Source organism: Grus americana, chromosome Z (assembly GCF_028858705.1).
Source record: "Grus americana isolate bGruAme1 chromosome Z, bGruAme1.mat, whole genome shotgun sequence".
Lineage (NCBI taxonomy): Eukaryota > Metazoa > Chordata > Aves > Gruiformes > Gruidae > Grus > Grus americana.
Window position 1 is genome coordinate 24,423,890 of NC_072891.1, and position 23,036 is coordinate 24,446,925.

Below are 23,036 nucleotides of genomic sequence, written 5' to 3' on the forward strand. Positions count from 1 at the left end.
CCATTATACAACTGGATATATGTCATCATAACATGCAACTCCATTCTCCCCTCTGTCACAGACAAGGTAGCATACTGCCAGAATAATCAATACAGATTAATTCAATGACCTTATGCTATTGCAATCTCCAAAGAGAGCAAAAACACCTCAAGAAACTGCTTTCTAAAAAAAACCAAACCACAATGTAAAAGTCAGCAACATCATGATTGTAAGTAGAAAAGTCAGATCAAAAGTCCCATCTAATCTAGTATGTTGTCAGAAACTAGTTAAAGATGGATACATGTGAAAGTAAGGAACAGGGAAAGTACATAGTGATAACTCCCCTAAACACCCTCCTTGTGTCTAACAGCTTGCAGCTCATGGACTTACTGAGCCAACAATGCGGTTTCTGCAAGTAAGAGATCTTGATGTATTATTGATCTATGAATATCTCTGCTTGTTTCTTGAAACCACTGACATTCAGGGGCCAGAAAATCCTTGGCATAGAACTCCACAGGCTAACTGTTGTGAAAAAATGACCGTATTTGAATCTGTGAAATAAACTTGTACAAGCTGAGCAGTTTCAGCAATACAGCTTTGATACTACACAAGGCAGATGCTCCAAAACTAAAGCACTAACTGAATATTTGAGATCTGGAAAATAAAACATTGACACTTACTTGCTTTTCAATAAATTTCCTCTAAGTTCTAGATTTTTTGTTTCAGAGCTGAAGGTGCTAAATTCAGTGACAACATTGCAACACAGCATGTTATCAGAACAGCTCTCCTTCTGGAGAAAAAAAACCTGTGGGCAGACTCTTGACAAGCATGTCAGCAGGAAAGGTGCAGGCAAAGAGACAGAACACGAAGTAGTATGCAAAAGGCACTGAAGAGTCTAAAAAATGCCATGCCTCTGCATCCTTTCCACACTCAAGCCTCAGTTCTGATTTTGTCTAAAATTTCTGGGGATGAATCTCCCCAGTTCTTCTCTGTGCCTGAAAGGAAGAAGGAAGGAAGGAAAAGAGGCCACTCTGGATAGAGCTGATAAGTTTGTATGTGTCATGGTTTAGACCGAGCTGGCAGCTCAGCACCATGTGGCTGCTTGCTCACTCCTCCACCCCTCTCCCACCGGTGGGATGGGGAGAAGAATCAGAAGAAAAAGGTAAAACTGGTGCGTTGGGACAAGGACAGTTTACTGGGACAGCAAAGGGAGTGGAAAATAACAATACTTATAACAGAATCTACAAAGTGGGTGATATACAACGCAATTTGCTCACTGCCCTGAAACCTGATGCGCAGCATGTCCCCCAGCAGTGACTGCTTCTGGGCCAGCTCCCTGCTTTATATCCTGAGCATGACGTCATGGTATGGAATACCCTTTGGCCAGTTTGGGTCAGCTGTCCTGGCTATATCCCCTCCCAGCTTGTTGTGAAAATTAACTCCATCCCAGCCAAAAACCAGGATAATAGGTTTCTTGCCGGAGGCAGCACCCTGGCTATGGCCAGGGCTTGCTGCCAGTGAGCCAGCCTGGCCATTCTCGCAGGACTCCACCAGAAGCACAAGCCACCTCTACAGCTCCCATGGCTGCAAAGCAGAGGCAGTGCTGGCCTGTGCAACTCCAAGCATCAGGGAAGTGGAGAAGATGAACGATTCTGTCAAACTCGGCCATCCTGTTGCTGTTTGCTTTCTGTAAGGTTTAGAGTTGAAACGGGTTGCTCTCAGTACGTATGTACTCTCTCAGAAGGAATCAAAATGCAATCTGTAACTGACACCAAATTTCTGCTTTTTCTGTGAGTAGTTCTGTCACTTCAGGAAGAACCTTGCAAGAAAAGTTCCGACTCAGAAAACAACGTATAGCACTTGTAATACGAGTCAGAAATAATTGACTATTGATGATCACAGCTAGAAATTGCTAGATGAAAAAAATATCTCTGCATCAACTACATCATCACATTCAATAAAAAATGTTACTTAAAAAAATCTGGCCAGTAGAACCTCTTTGTGTCTGCATTTATGCCAGGTGTGTAATTTGATAACATACTTAAAAAGAGGTAACCTGTGACTTCTGTTCAAGTAAAACCTGGTATTTTCTTAAATCTCAGTACAGAAAGTGCAGAAGAAAACCCCACACGACAACTGTGATGTCTTGTTTTCTGTCCTTTGTCTTTAAGGAATTTGTTGACGTGACAAAAGCTGTACATAGGTTTACTTAAAGATAGTGTTAAGTGCTTTCGCTCTGATAGATTACTGTCTTCTTGGGTACTCTTGGCATTGGTAAGGTTTAGCAATTTTCCCTACTTCTTTCCACATTAACAGATAAGTGCTCTTTACTATCTCAGGTACTGGTTTTTTTAACCATCTTCCCTCTCCCCATACATTTATGTGTATGTATGTACACATAAATATTTAGGACGACCAATTCCTATTCCAGTATGTAACACTCCACAGCCACTGGTCTCATTTGACCAAGACAAAAAAACAATCTCTCTCTCAAAATAAGCATCACACTCCTGTATAAAGAGCCATTTCCTTGTAAAGAAACTAAGTACATGAGGACATCTCGACCTTATTTGGTCAAAGTCCTCATAAATACATTGGTAAAGAAGGATCCATTGGAAACAACACATTAACAACATCTGGGAAAAAAATATTATGTACTAACATATTTCTTGAAAGGTTTTCAGCATTTTGTCCTGGAATTCTTAAAATCCTCCCTTCAGAGCTTTATATGTGTCATTTCCCTAGATGGTTTAGGAGGAGGAAACAGCACTATCCGTGTTTTTCATGTCATCAGTGAAACAAACAATGGGGATAAAACCTACTCACTTTCAGTAGTGAGAAGGACTTCTACCTCTCCTCCTTAAATCCCTACAAACTTCACTGGATATGGAATGTTCCTCTGATCTGGTACTGTTTGAAATGTTTAATTTTATAATGGATGCAGCCTTCAGTGCATGAGAGTTCCTGAGAAAGACCATTTCAGTGATATAATAACAGTTTACAGTTTTTGATCTGAAGATTTTATATCTGTCTGAAATCTGTTGACAGGCACAGACCTTTCAGGTACAACAAGCCTCAGTACAAGTCACAACAGCAGCCATCAGCACGACAGTATTCTAAAAAAACATTGTGTAGAAAGAGAGCTTTAAACTTTGTCAGAAGTGAGGAAACAAAAAGAGACTGAAGTAATTATTTTCACTTTACACTTTCATGGCTACTGCTGTTTTTATGACAAGTGACATTTGCTTTGGCATCTTTGAAATTTAGAATCTAAGCTTCAGAAGATTTCATGGAAATACCAGTTTGTCACAGGAGAAAAACAATAGAAGCTCCATTTCTTTCTAAAGAAAGCTGAGGTATAGAGACACACTGGAAAACTTCTGGGTTCCCCAAGCCAAGACTTATTTCAGATCTCCCATTACAACTTAGCTGGCTGCAACCATTCTCTTTCCAAATGCTCAGAAATTCACAATCGAAATTTTCTGAGTCAGATTAACAGCTCCTAAAGGCAAAACCAGACATCCAAAATGCCTGACTCAGCCTTGTGAGATGGCAGCATCAATCAGCTCTGAATACAGAATGCAACTCATCATCTGTGAAATGTGAATGCTGCTTCACTCATGGAACAGTGAGGGGTTTGCAGAAAAGGTCTCTCTGACCCTACTGACTCTGGTCTCTGCTGAACAGGCAAGGGAAGGACAGAAGTGAAAGTGTTGCATTTATTGATCTGACAAAGCAGTTACTACATGGAAATTAAAATATAGTAAAGTCACAAAACAAATTACTTGGAGGAAATTGAATTTCTGACATCAACAAGGACTGGGACAGAATACCCATGGAAACGTCCATTTCCTTATAGTAAAAGCTTCAACAGCAACAGTTAAACCCTTGGTTTTATCTCAGCAGCAATAGATCCTATTCTTCTTTCACCCATTCAGAACCAAAACCCCTATAAATCAAAGTACTTCTTGCTTTCAAACTTTCAAACTTACGTACTCTCCTACATGAAGAGTATCACCATGATCAAACTCCAAATAATTTCAGCCCTTTCACAGCATAGGTTGTATTAAAATGGTATTAAAGAAATAAAAAACCCTCCCTACTTAGAAAATAAACTATTAGTGAATACAAAACAACTGTAAGACAAATTATCATTTAATGAATTGAAATAAATACATTCTTTTTAATATTATAAACTGAAAGTTATAATAGCTTTATTGCATTTAAAAATAGGTGTGCAATTTTCAGGAAATAAAATAATAAACACTGCAGAAGCTATGCTGTCCTCTTGAAAAAGACAAAAATACACAGAAAAACAAAGGGTAGATTCCTGGTCTGAGTTGAATGTACAACAAATTGGGGATGTTTCCAAAGAAAGGTGTTTCTAGAATTCACAAATACTATCTTACATATTTAAAAGAAACCAGCTAATGTTCAAACAAAGCTACTGATGTAGTCAATGTCAAACAAATGTTTCTCACACTGACTATAACAGCGTAGTAGTTTTGTTGCTCAAATACCACATGGCATTCATCGTATGATAAGACACTGTGGCTGTAACTGATACTGAACTGCTTAAATTTGCTGCAACAAATACAGAATCCTAATGAATATATATTATTCCTGCTTTCTTTTAAATTACATTTGGGACTTCATAAAGTGGATAGCTGTACTGTCATGAGATTAAGAATACCTTTGTAAAAGTGACAGGTATGCTAGCATCCAGCTGCACGTGATCTGCAAGCTCTGTAAACTGCTGCTGCTGTTTCTGTAATGTCTCTAGCAATCTTGTAATTTCCTGTTTGGCCAACACTACTCTGCAGTCATCCTAAACAGACAAAGAAAACAAAAGTATGCCTTTCTTTTAGTAACTTACTTAAAATAGCCAAACATATTTTAAATAGAAATACTCTAGTTAAAGAAACTCACATTTACAAAACAAATTTATTTAAAATTGCAATATAAATGTGAAGGCCATATCATTCTTCCTTAATACTAATAGATACTAAATAGTTCTGCAGTTTTAAAAAACTTTTTCTTTGGCCTCTCTTAGTCCTGTAGGTATAAGAATATAAATTATAAGAGACAGTAATGTAATATATAAAGAATATTTATATCATTCATATATCATTCCAGCAGCTGGAATAGAGCATCTACTTTGTAGCATACAGCAACACACTTAACAAAAAGATTAATATTCACCCATTAATAATGAGAACATTTGCATACTTAAAAGTACATATGACTAAGCAACCAGACATTAGCTCTAAACAAAAGTAAAAAAAAAAAAGTACAAATTCCACATGAAGCAATTTCTTAGATTCAATTTACTGTTCACTACATATGCTATTTACTTCCTGCTATCACTAAATTAAGTGAATAATGGACCAATCAGATACTCACATATAGCCACTTTCTTCACACTTTTAATATGTTGAATTACCTATATCACAAGTGCTACCAAAATCTATTTAGTCTTAAAACACTTTTTTCCTACCAGCCTTGTATGACAACTATCTTCAAACAACTATACTGGTAACTGAACTGTAAAATCCTTCCCATAAATCTCGTAGGTTATTTGCTTCGGTTTCATATCTCCTTCCTACTAACTTCACAAATAACCAGAAATTACTCCAGACAAGAGAATCATGCCACAGGATTTCCAGCAACTGGAGGATTTGATGGTTTTGTACCGATTATCCTTGTCTGACACTCCCTTGTAATGAATACTTCAATCTCACGTTATCATAATTGTTTTAACATTGCAAAGGAAATAAAAATGCAGAGTACCATCTAGCCTTTTCATTTACAGCTTAAACTTAATTTGCAGTTCCATGTATCTTGCCATATGTTACAGCTGACTTGTCAACCTACCTGTTGTAAAGTTTTTTCACAATGAAGGCAAGCCGTCGAAACCTGTGACAAGAGGATGGTCATGTCTTCTTGCTGTTGCCTAAGCCAAATCAACTTCTCTCTCACGTGAGCATCAACAACACTAAGAGCCATTTCCTCCTGACGACAAAGGGTTTCATGAAGATCAGAAAAATAGGCTCGGACACATGAGCGAGCGTTCTCTGCAGTCCCTGGTACCTACAGTGTTGCAGTCAGGAGATCCAGAGGATTAAGGACACCAGTTGATTCCAGAAGTACATTTTTCATTTTATTCCAGTTTCTAACTTATGTTCATATCTGCTTGGCTACATCACAGTTGAAGTCCCAGTTATACAGAAAGTCTTATCAGCCCTAAGACCAAGATCCTCCAAGAAGTTACTCCAATAACCAAATAGCTTATTTGTATGTATACACACCTTACTAAAAATGAACAGGGGAAAAAGCCTGAATAATATCACAAAGAACAGGTGCAATCTGTCATAGTACTTCAATACTGTAATAGCAGTTATACAGCTCTCCTTACTGCCTCCCTATTTTCATATAGCCTAAAAACATTGTAATGGACCGCAAGTTCTCCTCTTATCTGCTGGTTTAAGCCTCAATACTAACTTAGTAGAGATAAGAACTTAAGATCTCATCTTATAAAACCTATGTAGAATTTTCAAAGAAATTCCTTATCTTGGTTATTACAAAAAGCAAATATTCTGTGCAAGTGAGGGAAAAAAAAAGCAGAAGCATACATGTTCGGTATGGGCCATTCCAACTCCATCTTCAACTATTTGTTCTCCTCCTTCTATATGCTGAACAATTCCAACTAATTTTCTGGAATAATCTGAGATTTCTTCTGTGAAAGTTCTTATACAGTGGGCCATGTCTAAAATGGATGCACGAATCTGGTTTGCTTCTGGTTCCAAGACAGAATGCTATTAATGAAAAGCAACATATTAAAGATCAATTATAAATACCCTCGTTAACCATCTTTTATATTTGACTACATATTTTATATATACATATATATATAGGAAAGACAAGTAAGAATTTACAACTAACTTGCAAATTAATCTGTAACTCCTGATTGCATTTTATGTTGAGACTCAGATAGGCATCTAGCAATTACACAAGTAAACATACAAATTTGCCTGTTTACCATAATCAATTATAAAAAAAGAAGGGTGGTTAGACTGCACCAAGTTGGGTGAACCTAGTGTTTCATGATGAAAACAACTTTCAGAACTGGTGACTTAATGCTGTGAGAAGTTCAAAAAAGCAGCAGATAAAGGGACTGTCCATCTTAATATATAAATAACTTATTGTGGTCTACAGAAAAAATGTGTTTGGGTTTTTTTCTTGTAATTTTACTATGGCAGTTATCTGAAATGAAGGGAAAACAAAAGAACGGTATGAAGTTACTTCTATAAAGACATATCAAGAATCTACCCTCCTCTCTTGATAATCTTTTGTACTTTAATTGAATAAATAATTATGCAAGCCACTCCATGACATGACTAGAAACAGATTATTATCAGTACCTTATGACCTTGATGCTTCCCATATTCTTTGCAGACACAACACATAAGAGGACTCGACTGACAGCCCTCTTCTAAACAAACAAATTCAATAGCATGCACTTGGTGTTGGGAGCACATGGTCTTCTCATGAGGCTTATCAGCAAGAGGTACACGCCTGTGTTTTGCTAGTGTCTTTGTAGAATGAGTAAGTTGGGAACAGTCTGCACACAGGTGAGTGGCACAAACAGTGCAATATACAGATGCAACGTGGGCTTCATCTTCATCACAACGAATGATACTCTAACAAAAAAAAAAAAGACAAAACTGAAGTTGTTAACATTTAATCTCAGTAACTGAGGAAAATCCTGACACCAATATAAGCCTGAAAACAGACTTTCTTTAAAAGTTACACGCTAATAATAGTGTAGGCTACTTTGAAAACTTGATTTTAAGTTATCAATAAATTTTTAAAAAATAAAAGTCAGTTTCCTTTAAAGTCAACTCCAGTTGGGCGTTCAATGATTTTATAAATCCAAACTTCAGCGGAAGTTGTAAAAGTTTGGAGGCTAAAATAATTCAGGCTCCAGTGATTTCCTCCAAAGCAGTCATTACAGAACAAAAGATTACAAAGTTACAGAAAACAAAACACCAACAGACAAGTAGGCAATTTGGACAGTTATCTATTCCTAGAATGGCACTGCATGATACTTTTTGCATACCAGTTGTTAATACTGAAATGGTTAAAGCTGCAAGTTTTGATAATGAAGTACTCTCACATGATGTAGTGACATTAAATGAATATAAAAGGCAACTACTTGGGAAGAAGAGCTGAAGTCTTTAGGAAGAGTTTCTGAGAAGATTTAGAAAACTGTTCTTAAATCATTGTACCTAAACTATCCAAATGAGTAACCTTTTCTAAAAATCTTAAAAGCCTAAAAAAGGGGAAAAGAGTATGCATGCTTGGCAATACCTTTTTATTTTCTGCCTTCATCAGTACAGATTAACATTAATTATGAAGCAATTAATTGAAGTCTTAGTACTAGATACTGAAAGAAAACAACAGCATTATTAGTGAAATTACAGTTGGCAAAAAACCTGACTTTCAATTTTTTTCTATCTAGAGATAACTTTAAGCAAACATAAAAAACTTTTTGCTTTTTTTCAAACTCAGTACCTCTCCAGATAGACCAATGGCTTCTTCTGCTGTCCCACACTGCCCAGCAGGTCCGTTCTGCAACCGTTCCAAGAGTTCCAACAAAGCAAAATTCTTTTTCAAGCCCCAGACACCAGAATCTCCTATTTTTGAGGAAGAGTTAAATGAAGGGGAAGAGAGGAAGAAAAACCTCAAGCACATACCATCATGAGAAGTTCCACAAACCTCATTTGAGATTCTGAATAATATTAAGAGCACATTAACTACAGTGATATTAACTAGAGTGAGATACAACTACCACTTTTTCTATGTAAGCTCACATTACCTTTCCATCCTCTTTCTTCCTTCCATCATGGAACTATTCAATATTTACGCAGACTTTCTCTACTTAAAAGATGCCAACATTATTAAAAATTTACAAAAACTCAGTAAAAACACTTGTAAAATAATGTGCAATAGCTATCAGCTACAGACTACAAGGAACACACAAACTCTAATGTGTATCATAAAAATTAATATTTTGCATAACTACGTACAGTGAACATTTCTACTGTACTAATAGAAGCTGTGAAGAATTCACACTGACAAACCTCATATTCCCTGAATCACAAGATGCAACACCTATTGCAGATGGCAGTCCAGCAAAAACCTGAATAATGGTTAAAACAGTATTCAGAAAGGCCCACATACAACACTATTTATATAGCAAAATATAAGGTATCTCACCCTATCTAGAGCAAAGCAGAAGTCCATGTCTACACCTGTATCATCCTCATTTTGTAGAGGTTAACATGAAGCAACATGATGAGAAGCAAAACCAGAATTGCATCCCAATGATTGCTACGAAATGCTACCTGCATAGGCCATGTAACGTATGAGAACCCTAGTGATTGCTTCTCCAAGAAAGTATCATCCCTTCACTTTTTTCAGCATCACTGTCATAAATTTAAAGACATATTCTCTGCTGCAAGATAAAGTCACCTCAAGAGATGAAACATCACCTTTGAGTACTGGATCATTACTTTTTAGTCATAACAGTATCATGGAATGGTTGAGGTTGGAAGGGACTTCTGGACATCACCCTGCCAGGTCCCCCTGCTCAAGCAGGGTCACCTAGAGCTGGTTGCCCAGGACCATGCCCAGGCAGCTTTTGAAGACCTCCAAGGATGAGATTCCACCACCTTTCTGGGCAACCTGTGCCAGAGCTTGGTTATCCTCACAGCCAAAATTGTTTCCTTAAGTGCAGACAGAACTTCTGTGTTTCAGTTTGTGCATATTACCTCTAGTTCTGTCACCAGACGCACTGAAAAAAGCCTGATCCATCTTCTTTACACCCTCCCTTCAGATATTTGTAAAATATCTCTCAGCCTTTCCTCATATGAGAAATGTTGCAGTCCCTTAATTATCTTACTGAGTTTTCGTTCCAGTAGCTCCACATCTCTGTTGTACTGGGGAGCCCAAAACTGGACACAGTTCTTCACGTGTGCTGAGGACATGGGAAGGATCACCACTCTGGATTTGCTTCCAACACTCTTCCTAATGTAGCCCAGGATACTGTCAGCTTCCTTTGCCGCAACAGCACACCGGGTAAACCAGGACCCCTGGGTCCTTTTCTGCAAAGCCACCCTCCAGCTGGTTGGCCTATTCTCTTGTCTCATTCTCATCCTGAGTGAGAGAATTAGAATCATAAAATATCTCAAGCTGGAAAAGACTCACAAGGATCATCAAGTCCAACTCCCTGCTCCTCACAGGACAACCTAAAACTAAACCATAAGACTAAGAGCCTCGTCCAGACCCTTTTGGAACTCTGACAGACTTGGTGCCATGACCAGTTCCCTGGGGAGCCTGTTCCAGTGACCAACCACCCTCAAATATCCACCTGAGGGTGTTAAAAGAGCTGGCTGATGTTCTTGTGAGGCCACTCTCCATAATCTTTGAGAAGCCATGGAGATTGGGGGACATCCCAGAACATTGTAAGAAGGCTAATGTCACCCCCATCTACAAGAAGGGCTTAAAGGAGGATCCAGGAAATTACAGGGCCATCAGTCTTACTTCAGTCCCTGGGAAAGTTATAGAACTAATCCTCCTGGGGGCCATCACAAGTCAAATGAAGCATGTGATTGGGAAAAGCCAGCACGGATTCACCAAGGGCAAATCACACTTGACAAACCTCATCATCTTCTACAACAAAGTAACCTGCTCATCTGATATGGGGCAAGACATTTTCTACCTGGATTTCTTCAAGGCTTTGGATACAGTTCCCCACAGCCTCCTCCTAGAGAAACTGATGCGTTATGGTCTAGACAAGTGGTCTGTGCAGGGGGTGGGGAACTGGCTGACAGGCTGCACTCAGAAGGTGATGGTAAACAGCTTCTTTCCAAACTGGCAACATGTCACAACTGGGGGCCCCCAAGGATCGAAACTGGGCACAACGCTGTTTAATATCTTCATAAGTGATCTGGATGATGGGATCAAGTGTAGCCAGATGAAGTTTGCTGATGATACCAAACTGAGTGGGGAAGCAGACACTTTGGAAAAGAGAGCCTGGGTAAGCTGGAAGAGCAGGCTAACAAGAAACTCATGAAGTCCAACAAAGACAAATGTAAGGCCTTGCTCCTGGAAAAACATAATCCAGAAGTGTGGCACAGGCTGGGATCTACCTGGCTGGGGAGCTGCTCTATCGAAAGGGATCTGGGCGTCCTGGTGGGCAGCAAGCTCAACATGAGCGAAGAGTGTGCTGCTGCAGCAGCAAAGAAAGCCAACAGGATGCTGGGTTGTATCAATGAGGGCATCGCCAGCAGAGATCAAGAAGTCATTATCCCACTCTATTCAGCACTTGTCAAGCCACACCTGGAATACTGTCTTCAGTTTTGGTCCCCGCTATACAAGAAAGATGTGGACAGGCTGGAGAAGGCCCAGAGAAGGGCCACAAAGACGATTGAAGGACTGGGAAGCCTGCCATATGCAGAAAGGCTGAGAGAACTGGGTTTGTTCAGCCCTGAGAAAAGAAGACTTGGGGGAGACCTTATCACCAGGTTCCAGTATTTAAAGGATGGCTATGAAGAAGATGGAGACTCTTTTTATACAAGGAGTCACATGGAAAAGATGAGGAGTAATGGGTACAAGTTACTCCTGGGCAGATTCCAACTAGACACAAAAGAAAAGTTTTCCACAATGAGAACAATCAGCCATTGGAATAATCTCCCCGGGAAGTGCTGAATTCCCCAACTTTGAACACTTTTAAGATTCAGCTGGACAGGGTGGTGGGCCATCTTGTCTAAACTGTGGTTTTGCCAAGAAAGGGCTGGACCAGATGATCTTTGAGGTCCCTTCCAACCTGGTTTTCTATGATTCTGTTAACACATTCAAAAAAACCCTCCTTTTTGTCGTCCTTGACAGTGCTGGCCAGCTTGAAATATAATTGAGTTTTGGCCACACAAATTTCCTCCCTACAGTGGCAAACAGCATCTCTGTAGTCCTCCCATGTTGCCTGTCCTTGCTTCCAATGTTCACACACTTTCCTGCCTAAGTTCTAGAAGATACCTGCGCAGCCAAGCCAGCCTTCCACTCCACTTGCTTGACTTCCGACACTTTGGAATTGCCTGCTCCTGCACTCTTAAAAGCTGGCTCTTAACAAGTGATTTATATCTCATGCAGAAAGTACCTAGCAACTTCCTCTCAGAAGAGTTGTTATACATAAAAGAAAAAACCCCCATAGTTCAGTACTATACTATCAGACATTACTCAAATGGGATGTTTGCCATTTTCAAGGACTGAGTATACAGAATCTGAGGGTCTTCCTCAATATACAACATCTAGAAAGTTATATTTGATTAACTGCAATAGGCTGACTACCATTGTTGAATTACAACTATATACTTTTGGAAATCAAGAACAACCAATTACAGATGGACGATCTGTGAATAAAGAGGTGTTTTTAATGGAGCTTAGTGTTGAATTCACTGTGAATTTCCAGAATGAATGTCACTTCTGTGGGTAGGTTTGAGGTTTTTTCTTTTCTTTAAAATCAGAGGCAGATCAACTTTTGAAGTTGTTTACTGCCCAAATCAAACCCTCATTACTGCACAGTTTAGAATCAGTTTTACTCCTCCATTGACACTACAAAAGGCTGTTCATATATAGTATCAATACATGCCAATCCAGGTAGCGGGTGTAATTACTTGCTAAAAATTCCTAATTTGCAAGAGACAAGTAAAGAAACGCATGTGCTCTTCCTCCAGCCTCAATGCTGTGATGAGCTCTTCTGCTGTTGTCACAGGGATTTTATTACGATCAGTTCACCAAAATTGGTAGAACACAGATATATAAACCAATCCTCATTAAAACTTCCAAACACCCTGTTTTCCTAACAAATATCAGAGTTAATCCATGAATGCCTATGATCTTGTAACATTTTTCCCAGCTCTTGAAACAACATATCTGAATACAAAGACAAGCTCAAGAAATTACTGCTGAATACTAACAGAGCACTTCTTCGGTACATTGAAAGGAAGACAGGATGTGGACGTTAGTTTTGTCACATTGCCCTTATTTCTCTGTCAGATGTTTATACAAGTGTACAGAAGCTATTACCTCAGGAAAAGAAATAGAGGAGGTTTGCTAGGTTTGAGTAGAATGCTGGAAGGCACATTATTACCAGTAGGGCGCAGGGTAGTGACAGATGTACATTCATGTAGCTAAGAATGTGCCTGGAAACACCACCTTGTATTTAAACAGAATCTGTAGGACCTGAAATTGACTCATCTATTTTACAGTGGAACTTTTGAACACCACTACCTGGGCAAAACCGCATATGCATGCTGCTTTTGTAATTCAAATATTTGTTTTGTTCTTCATACAAACATACATATCTAAGAATATGAGCCAAACTTTCAGTGAACTTCTGCTATTCACTGTAAAAAATAATACATACTACAGTTACTTATTAAATTCAAGTAAATGCTTTATTTGATTTACACTTTGCTTCAAGCGTGATCTGGAAAACACAATTTTAGATGCCAGATCTGGAAAACAGTTGGGCTGCCTCTCATAATCTGGATGCAAAGACTAGCAGAACAGCAACTGGAGCCTGAGGTTGGTTCTAGATCATGCCTAAAAACTCTTGACATTTTCAGTCCACATATCTGGTGTGTGACAGAAGTCTACATCTGACATGAACTCATAGAAACTGTATCCCACACATTTGCCCAGGCTACTTCAGTTGTCTGGTTCTCCTGAGTATCATTTCATATCTCCTAAATTATGCTGCCCAGTTGTGCTCTGGTAGGCATGTGCCCTTCTGCATCCCTCTAGAATTCAGATATCATCCCACTGATCCTATACAGACATTAAGTCTTGCTTCGTCAATACTGAGATTTATCAAACACTCCATAGATCTTGATGTATCATTAGAGTGAAAGTGCTGTTCCAAATGAACAGACAGACATCAACTACTATAAGTAGCAGGCAGTTATAAGAATGACCAAAATGAAGTACCCATACCAAATGCTCGTTTCACCACTCCTCAGCCTGGTACACACAGCCAGAGAATAATCAATGTTTTCATGGTTCTAAGAATATGGATCTTCAACTCTTGTAGGAGTCTGTATTTGCAGCACACAGAGAATATACACTGCTATAAAGGCTCTTTGTATAATTACACAAACTGTTCAAATATAGTCACTGCATAAAAGGCAATGCTTTTAAGAGCTAGACATGTTACAACATTGTTTGTAAGGAAGTGTACACAAAAGCAAAAAAAACCCCAAAACAAACACATTTCCAAGTTCTCCTATCTTCAGCTTCAGCTTGTTAAGAATTATTTCTGTACTGGTTTTGGCTGGGATTGAGTTAATTTTCTTTGTAGCAGCTGGTGTAAGGCTATGTTTTAGACTTGTGACCAAACCAGTGATGATAACACACCTGTATTTTAGCTATTGCTGAGCAGTGCTTACACAGCGTCGAGGCCTTTTTCTGTTTCTCATGCTTACCTGCCAGCCAGTAGGCTGGGGGTACACAAGAAGCTGGAACACAGCTGCCACAGCTGACCCCAAATGATCAAAGGGATACTCCATACCATATGACATCATGCTCAGCAATAAAAGCTGGAGCGAAGAGGGAGAAAGCGGAGGGATGTTCAGAGTTATGGTGTTTGTCTTCCCAAGTCACCATTACGTGTGATGGAGCCCTGCTTTCCTGGAAATGGCTAAACACGTGCCTGCTGATGGGAAGTAGTAAATGAATTCCTTGTTTTGCTTTGCTTGCATGCACAGCTTTTGTTTTACCCATTAAACTGCCTTTATCTCAACCCACTTTGGCCTCCTGATTCTCTCCCCTGTCCCACCGCAGGGGAGTGTGTGAGTGCCAATGTGGGGCTGAGCTTGAGCTGCCCACTGCGGTTAAACCACAACATTCTCTTTCACTTGAAGAGCTATGAAACAAGAAAAATGAGACTGGCTTTCAATCTTAAGACTTCAAAACTTGTTTGAAATACATGCAAGTGCTTTTACTACCTGTATTGGGTTTGTGTGGCAAGGTTTTGGTAGCGGGGGGGCTACAGGGGTGGCTCCTGCAAGAAGCTGCTAGAAGCTTCCGTGTCTGATAGAGCCAATGCCAGCTGGCTCCAAGACACATCCACCACTGGCCAAGGCCAGGCTAATCAGAGACAGTGGTAGCACCTCTGTGATAACATATTTAGGAAAGAAAAAAAACAACTTCGGGAGAGCTTTTGCAGCCAGAGAGAGGAATGAGAAGATGTAAGAAGCTCTGCAGACACCCAGGTCAGTGCAGAAGGAGGGGGAGGAGGTGCTCCAGGCGCCAGAGTAGAGATCCCCCTGCAGCCCATGGTGAAGACCATGGTGAAGCAGGCTGTCCCCCTGCAGCCCATGGAGGAAGGATGAGGGGGTGTGGAGATTCCACCTCTAGCCCATGGAGCACCCCACACTGGAGCAGGTGGAGGCACCTGAAGGAGGCTGTGACCCCATGGAAAGCCTGCGCTGGAGCTGTGGACCTGTGAAGAGAGGAGCCCACGCTGGAGTACGTTTGCTGGCAGGACTTGTGACCCCATGGGGGACCCCATGCTGGAGCAGTCTGTTCCTGAAGGGTTGCACCCTGTGGAAGGGGCCCATGCTGGAGCAGTTTGTGAAGGACTGTAGCCCATGGGAAGGACTCACTTGGCAGAAGTTCATGGAGGACTGTCTCCCATGAGAGGGATCACAGGCTGGAGCAGCGGAAGAATGAGAGGAGTCCTCCCCCTGAGGAGGAAGGAGCAGCAGAGACAATGTGTGATGAACTGACCACAACCCCCATTCCCCATCCCCTCTGCCATTGAGAGGGGAGTAGGTTGAAACTGGGAGTGAAGTTAAGCCTGGGAAGATGGGAGGGGTGGGGAGAGGTGTTTTAAGATTTTGTTTTATTTCTCATTGCTCTACTCTGTTTTGCTTGGTAATAAATTAGATGAATTTTTCTGTAAGTTCAGTCTGGTTTGCCTGTGATGATAACTGGTGAGTGATGTCTCCCTGTTCTTATCTCAACCCACAAGTGTTTTGTTATACCTTTTCTCCCCTGTCTAGTGAAGGAGGGGGAGTGATACAGTGGCTTTGGTGGGCACCTCGCCCCCAGCCAGGGTCAACCCACCACACTACCTGACAACATTTTTCCTGCAATACTGTTTCAAAGAGCAGAGCTGCATTACATGGAAGACTGGAATGCTCACATGCCAACTCTTTTCTGATCAAGGGGAGCAGAACTTTCATGAGGTGCATGCTACACCTAGCCAAAGTGAGGGCAATGGTGCTATGGTACCTCTGAAGAGGTATATGAACCAACATATCCACACTGTATACCTTATTGATTTGTGTAGCTTCCAGTTTTGCTACATGAAACTTTCCTTCCTAGGCATTTTCCCCACAGTTTAAACCATCAACCATAATATTCTCAGTGGCCAAACTCAAAATAGAAGTTATGTGCCTCACATAAAAGGTGTTCGGACAACAGCATAAATCATGTTTTCCTATAGCTATAAATAGGAGCATATATAAGCTATTTTCCCCTCCAACACCTTCAACTGGTACAAAACAACATTGACCATTTGTTTAAAAAACACGCTTACCAGTAAAAGACCATTCATTTTAGCAAATCTGCTGTTTCTGGAAATAGACCTATCGAGGTACTGATTAGTAACTTTGAAATTAGGTATAAAGCAAGGGCACATCAGTGCTTTCTGCAGTTATCAGTTCCACAGTGGAAGCCTTCTCTTGTACAGATAGCATTACCAACACTCAATATAAGCTCAGTGCACTCCACAAAATAAATTACAAACAAAAAAAAAAGAAGTATTTTAACTTTTATTTGCCATAGATCTTGAAGGAGTTTACAGAAGTTTTGTTCTCGTCCTCCACAATTATAGTAAGCAGCAGCACAGTCCACTGCCTTGATATATTCTGACTTCAGAGCTTAGTTTTTAGCTCTAGCACTCCTAGCAGGATCATAGTGTTTTCAGAACACAGAGCAAGGAAGAGTTGCCTCTTATTACAAGTTGAAGAAATACAGAGTGCAATATCCACTTTTAGAATCTAAATTACGTTAAACCAGTTTGTAAATGTAGCCAAGATTTGCTGACACTGTATCCAGACAGATTTCTAAACACTAACACCCAGAAAGCAAAGCACAGAAAAGTGGCTAGATGGTTATCTTTTCCAGTGTTTAGAACAGCACTGTCCCATAGCAAACTGTTCACAACCATCAGCTACTACAGTATATAAAATACCCACATTAGCAACACACCATTATACTGACTGCTGATACTAATGTGGACTTCATATCGCAAGACTAGCCACTAATTCAGATAACCATTAATAGCAGAGTATAGATGGAGGTACACACAAAAAAAGGATAAACCTACTTATGAAATAGATTACAGCAAATTACCCTTTAAGCAAACATTGTCTTAGCCTTTAAGCAAACATTGGATAAAGTTGAGAAAGGAAGAAGCTGTTTAATCATTATAGAGTTTCTTACGAAAGTATTTTCTTTCACAGATTTGAATAAGTTTAAATATGTTTATTAAAAAACCCCAGACTAAGAAGTACTCTCCTCAGTTTACATTCTCATATCTGATTTTAATCATGTTAGTTCTGTTCCATGTCTAGCATGAAGAGAAAGCCAAGCCAGAAAAGTCAAAGCAGAGCTAATCTACTGAAATGTAACCAACAGAAAAGATACATCTGTAGCTATTTGTGTTTATTTTTCAGTTCATAACTTAAAGCTGTCAGGAGAAACAAAGTTACACTGCTCTTACATCTTTCTTTAACTTTTTATTCTATGTCCAGAGATTTGCTAATACATGCTATACATTGTCAGTGCACTGTCGATCTTGGACACAGACGGAAAAACAGGCAAAGCTTACATATCAACTATAAATCTACTAAACCAGAATTTATAACCAGTAAGCACCCTATAAAACATGCTTTATCATACAGAAACTCATGTCTCATTTCACTGGTATCTATCATAATGTTTACGTGTTTGAGCAAAGCCACTTTGCTTCTTTTAATACTAAATCTACTACAAAATTACTACATTATCAACATGCACATTTTCAACACTTCTAATCAAGTGTTTATTTTATATTTAAAAATACTAAAAGATGAGTTGTGTAAATACATCTATTTAATCTCTCTGACTGTAGGTCAAATTCTGCTTTGGTCACAAACGTAAAAGAGTCTAGTGATTTCATCCTTGTGCCTACAAGGGATGTTTGTGCCCATTACAAAACCACTACACAATCTGACTGTCTCTTCTCAAAAGGAGGAGGCATGAATAGCAGGAAGTGTGTCAGCCAGGAATGAGATAGTGACAGAGCAAAGATATTAAGACTGACTCCAGCCAACAATACAAATTTTCAAAAAGCATGACGTTTGTCTGCAAAAGGATTATAAATAATGCAAGGAATAAAGGACCAACTTTTGTTTAAATGTCTGAACCAAGCCGAGAGAACGTTATGTTATAGCCACACCTTCTTGCACAACATTTTGAAGTTTTATCTTAGCACTCAAACACTAGCAAAATAATATATAAACAATACCAACGGGATGAATTCCATGAAGAATGCCAACACCTGCATGCATCAGTTCAACAAGTTCTAATGACAGAAAATAGTTTCAGCCCTGTAATGTGATCATGGGAGGGAGAGTTCACCTGAGCCATAAACTGTTCAAAGATTCCTTAACAGAGCTGCTCAGCTAAAATCAAAAGCCAGAGCCTCCAAAACTATTACATAAGCACATCCTTCCCAACAGTTCCCTGGTCTATGTATTTAAAAAAACCCAACAACAAAAAAAACCCCCACAACCCACTAATCCAAAGCACAATGAAAAGAGAAAGCAGTTTGAAAGAAATCAATCACCTCTTCTCCCAAATCAAGATACTTTAAGGAAAAGGCTTTAAGAGGAATCTCTTCTTCTACAAAGACCGTATTATAGATTTTTCCCTAAATATATTGCCTGAGTCAACATTATCTCCAGAATATACAGCTGCAAAATTTTGAAAATTGAAAAAGCTTTTCCATTACATCTCATTGGTTAAAGAATGTTAATCTATCTGAAGATAACCACTAGACAGCTCACATACCTTCAACATGTACATACTCATTTGAAATGCCCCACTAGAAGATTAATCGCAGACAACTCCATTAAAGAACTCTCAAAAACACCCCAAAAATGTATGTTTAGTCTACTCTGCAAAGCAATATGGTTTGGGCAGGCTTTAGTCCTACCAGTTCATTACTATTTTCTCTGATAGCAAGATTTTATGAACTATTAGAATATTTTGCTAAGCATATAAATGATGTATTGTCAATTTTCACTTGCAGACTCTGTATTTCCAGAAATCCTGATTAACAGAGTAATTCTAACCCTGCCTTCCCATACAGTTATACACACATAGAAGAGCCAGGCTGGTACATTTAAACCAAGTGTCCACTTCAGAAGGGAGAAAATACAGCTATATCGATACATATAAAGATCCCTGAGTATTTCTGTCAAAAAGTTCCCAAGATTCCTTGGGAAAACTTGGACAAACATAGGATTAAGTGATTTAGTAATAAGAGCAAAGGAAACCAAGCAAGGCTATCTGCTGACCCGTAAAGATTAAATGACCAGCTAAAAGTATTCGTAAAATCCACAGTTACTGATTAAGGAACTTTGTTCAACACAGGTAGCCTCACGCCCTGATTATACAGCTTTTCTTTCAACAGAACTTTCTCTTGGCAGCAATCCTATAATCTAGATTTAGATCCTAAGCAGCTTCCTGAGATTACCTCATTAAAGGGCAGAATGGCAATTGCAGAAAAGGGTAAAAATGGAGCTTGCTTTCTCACATGCCCTTAAATGGCAGGGAGGGAAGGATAAGAAGTTCCCTGGGCCCAGAGTTGCCATGCCTCCCTCCCAGCTCCACTCCTGAACTCTCAGAAGGAAACAGGACTACAGCCGCAGCAGATTTAACCAACAGCAGTAACTACAAGGTGATGAGAGCAAGACAACGAATGCTCAGATGCTTCAAAGAGGGGGGCCATGATGAGTTGCACTCCACAAAACACCCCATTTTTACATGCTGGAAGCAATAGTATTTCTTAAGACAGTTCTTATGGACCTGGTAAGACTAAAAGTGGCTATGACTCTCTTCTACCTCAAATAACCAGCAGAACATTTTTAATCCTACCGTGGGATGCAAGTCCACCTGTCTAGTCTTGCGTATCCTAGACACAAAAGCTGAAGCTTCGTTTTCCCTTTTCCTGCCTGTAGGAGCCTTACAAGTTTAATAACACTTCACTGTGTTTCATCAGAAGCTCCTCAGTATTATGTAAGATGAAAAAAACTTTCAATGTTTTTATAAAGCTTCATTTCTGTTAAACCTGAAACCCACAAAAAATTATGTTACTTTTAGATGCCTGAGAAAAAATGCATAATAAGAACTAAGAAGTGACAAGTTCCCGATCATCATAAAAATGCTGCTTTTACTTTACAAGATACAAGCAGTGGTCTTGTACAGAAATGTTTCACAACAGCGGGACTGAGTCTTGTGCTCTAACATTCTCCCCCTTAAAAGCTTACTTTAAGAAATCTCGTGCAGCTGTACAGTCATAGATAAGAAGTAAAACAAATCATGACTTTTTTAACTGCATCTTCTAGATTGGCAATCATTCGTGATGCTCATACTTACCGCTTCCCTCCCCCCAAAAAACAAACACCTCTTTCATATGAGACTGACACTTCTTTTCCTGACTCTTATTTCCGTAAAAGCATCCCACAGAGTGCCTTAATAGTCCTCTCAGTTTGGTCTACAATCTAGCAGATTTTCTTACTGCAAAGTAAATTCTTATTTGAGTGAATTTGATATTGAAACATTTCTTTCATGGATAATTATGGATTGCTAGATTAGAGAGCTCTTTCTCTAAGGATTCTCCTCCTTCCAACAGCTTTTCCCTCCCTGTGCTATTCAAAACTGCTGGAGCCAGTTCTATTAACAAATTCTTCTGATAACTCATCTTCTCTGTAACCCTATGTTTAATAGGCAATTCCTATTCTGGAGGAATTATAAGCATGTGTCATCTTTTGCCTAAAATAAACTTCACCTGTTGGATAAAAGCTGTATCTTATCCTTTCAAATATTGTCTGCAGACAGTCCTACAGTATTGCAGGGAACTCCTGTAAATAGCCTGCTGCTATCAGTTATTGCATATATAGAATTATTTTAATTTTAAAAAACAGGTTTATTATCACTGATACTTCCCTCTATATCACTTTTTCATTAATCCAGACAAATCTGTTTGTCAAAGAAACTACCTATTTAATTGCATAGTTTATTTAGCATTTAGGACAACAGGAAACTAATACCCATTCAGGAATCCTTAGACACTAATTTAAAATAGAGTAGTCCCTTTGTAAATATAGGTCTACAAAAGGACTTTAAGGTATAAAGCTTGCAAGCCCAGGTTTGAGAAGATAAAGATAAAATCTTAGCTTTTTCTAAGATACCTGTTTCACTAGTGCTTAACAGTGCTATGAGGTTCTCTGAATGAGAAGAAACACCATACATTCATTACTTGCAAATATTATCACTACGTGGAGCGTTAAGAATCTATATCCAGCATTATCTTCCAGATATCCTTGGCTGACAGGTTTTAAGAACTTTAGACTTACACTTTCTTACCTAGTTCAGTAACTTGCCGATCAAAAGGACAACGAACTGCTCTGCCATGAAGGGGAAGCCGGGTTAGACAGTCATGGCAGACAGTATGGCCACACAAAAGCAGACGGGGAACTTTGTCACCTTGCAAAGAAAATACATCTTCACAGACTCCACACTCAAGAACCTGTAATTTAAAAAGAGACCATATTTGGTTTGGAGCTGATAAAAAAGCCATATGACACAGTTTGTTTTACAGAAGTTCCTGCAATCACAGCAGATAGGCTGAGTCATTAACTTTGCTTTGTATGCACAAACAATGATCACACGATTGATATTTAAAAAATAAATAGACACGAACAGAATATTTTAACTCTTCAGCATCCCGCCTGATCACCGCTAGTTCTTGCCCATGTCATTTAATGCTCAAGAAAAGCCCACTGGTCAAGCAGCAAAACTAAGTAAGCAGAAACATCCTCGCAGGAAAAGGAAACGGAGGGCAAGACCCTGCCAAAGCAGACTATCAGCCGGTGGAGAAAGCTTCCATTCATAGCTGATCCATATAAAAAGGTCAGTCATACCACGTTAGCCATTTATGAAGCTACAAACGCAGCATCGAGGTAGCAGGAACAAACAGCAGGGGACCGGAACATCTTAAACCACTAATAAAAAGCAAAATTGATCGTCATTTAGAAAAAATAAAAACAAAAACCACCCGACAATCCGTAAAACAATAGCGTCAGCCAGCCACCTTAGGGTGCCCAGGCGTTACGTTTTCTCCGAGACAGCTCCCCGCTTGGAGGCAGCCACCCTTCTCCTCACACAGAGGCCTCGCAGCCCGCTCCGGGGCACCCCACACCAGTGCGGCTCCGCGCGGACAAGGCAGGGAAAGGGCCTCCGAAGCGGCATCCCGGCCCAGCCCGAGCCGAGCCCCGCCGCCCCAGAGGACACCTCCTGCCCCCGAAACCCCTCACTCCCGCGCTAACCCTTCCCCCAGCTGGGGCAGCGACGGCGCAACCACAGCCACCACAGCCTGTCCTGCCGCAGGACGCGGCCGAGCAGCCCGTCTCACCTTCACTGCGGCACCAGCCGGGCCACGGCCGCTGCTGCCGGACCCCCGGCTACCATCCAACCCGGCACCAGCCCCAACCTTGTTTACACCCGTGGCCGCCATCTTGGGGAGGGCGGAACAGAGCAGCCAGCCGCAGGAAGGAGCCAGGAGCCACGACAGCCACCACCCCCTCCCCTCAGGCCCCGCCCCGGTGGGCGCATGCGCTCCCCCGCTGCCGCACCGGGCGGGTCTGCGCCCGCCTCCTTTG

The 23,036-nt window shown here is 40.2% G+C and overlaps 1 protein-coding gene across 3 annotated transcripts in view; it reads right to left on the reverse strand.

The window, feature by feature from the left end:
* TRIM23 (tripartite motif containing 23) overlaps window positions 1–22,966 on the reverse strand; it is a 38,728-nt gene extending 15,762 nt beyond the window's left edge. Inside the window, exons 1-8 of one of the 3 annotated variants that reach the window (XM_054808947.1) lie at window positions 22,790–22,904; window positions 22,299–22,379; window positions 21,742–21,904; window positions 8,554–8,675; window positions 7,401–7,679; window positions 6,612–6,794; window positions 5,854–6,069; window positions 4,673–4,807 (exon numbers count right to left, since the gene is read on the reverse strand). In XM_054808947.1, the coding sequence (XP_054664922.1) occupies window positions 4,673–4,807; window positions 5,854–6,069; window positions 6,612–6,794; window positions 7,401–7,679; window positions 8,554–8,675; window positions 21,742–21,904; window positions 22,299–22,310 (1,110 nt within the window). In that variant the 5' untranslated portion in view covers window positions 22,311–22,379; window positions 22,790–22,904. Of the gene's footprint in view, window positions 1–4,672; window positions 4,808–5,853; window positions 6,070–6,611; window positions 6,795–7,400; window positions 7,680–8,553; window positions 8,676–21,741; window positions 21,905–22,298; window positions 22,380–22,789 lie in introns of all 3 variants that reach the window. The other 2 variants (XM_054808946.1, XM_054808945.1) reach the window with 2 other exon arrangements.
* Between the last annotated feature and the right edge of the window lie 70 nt (window positions 22,967–23,036).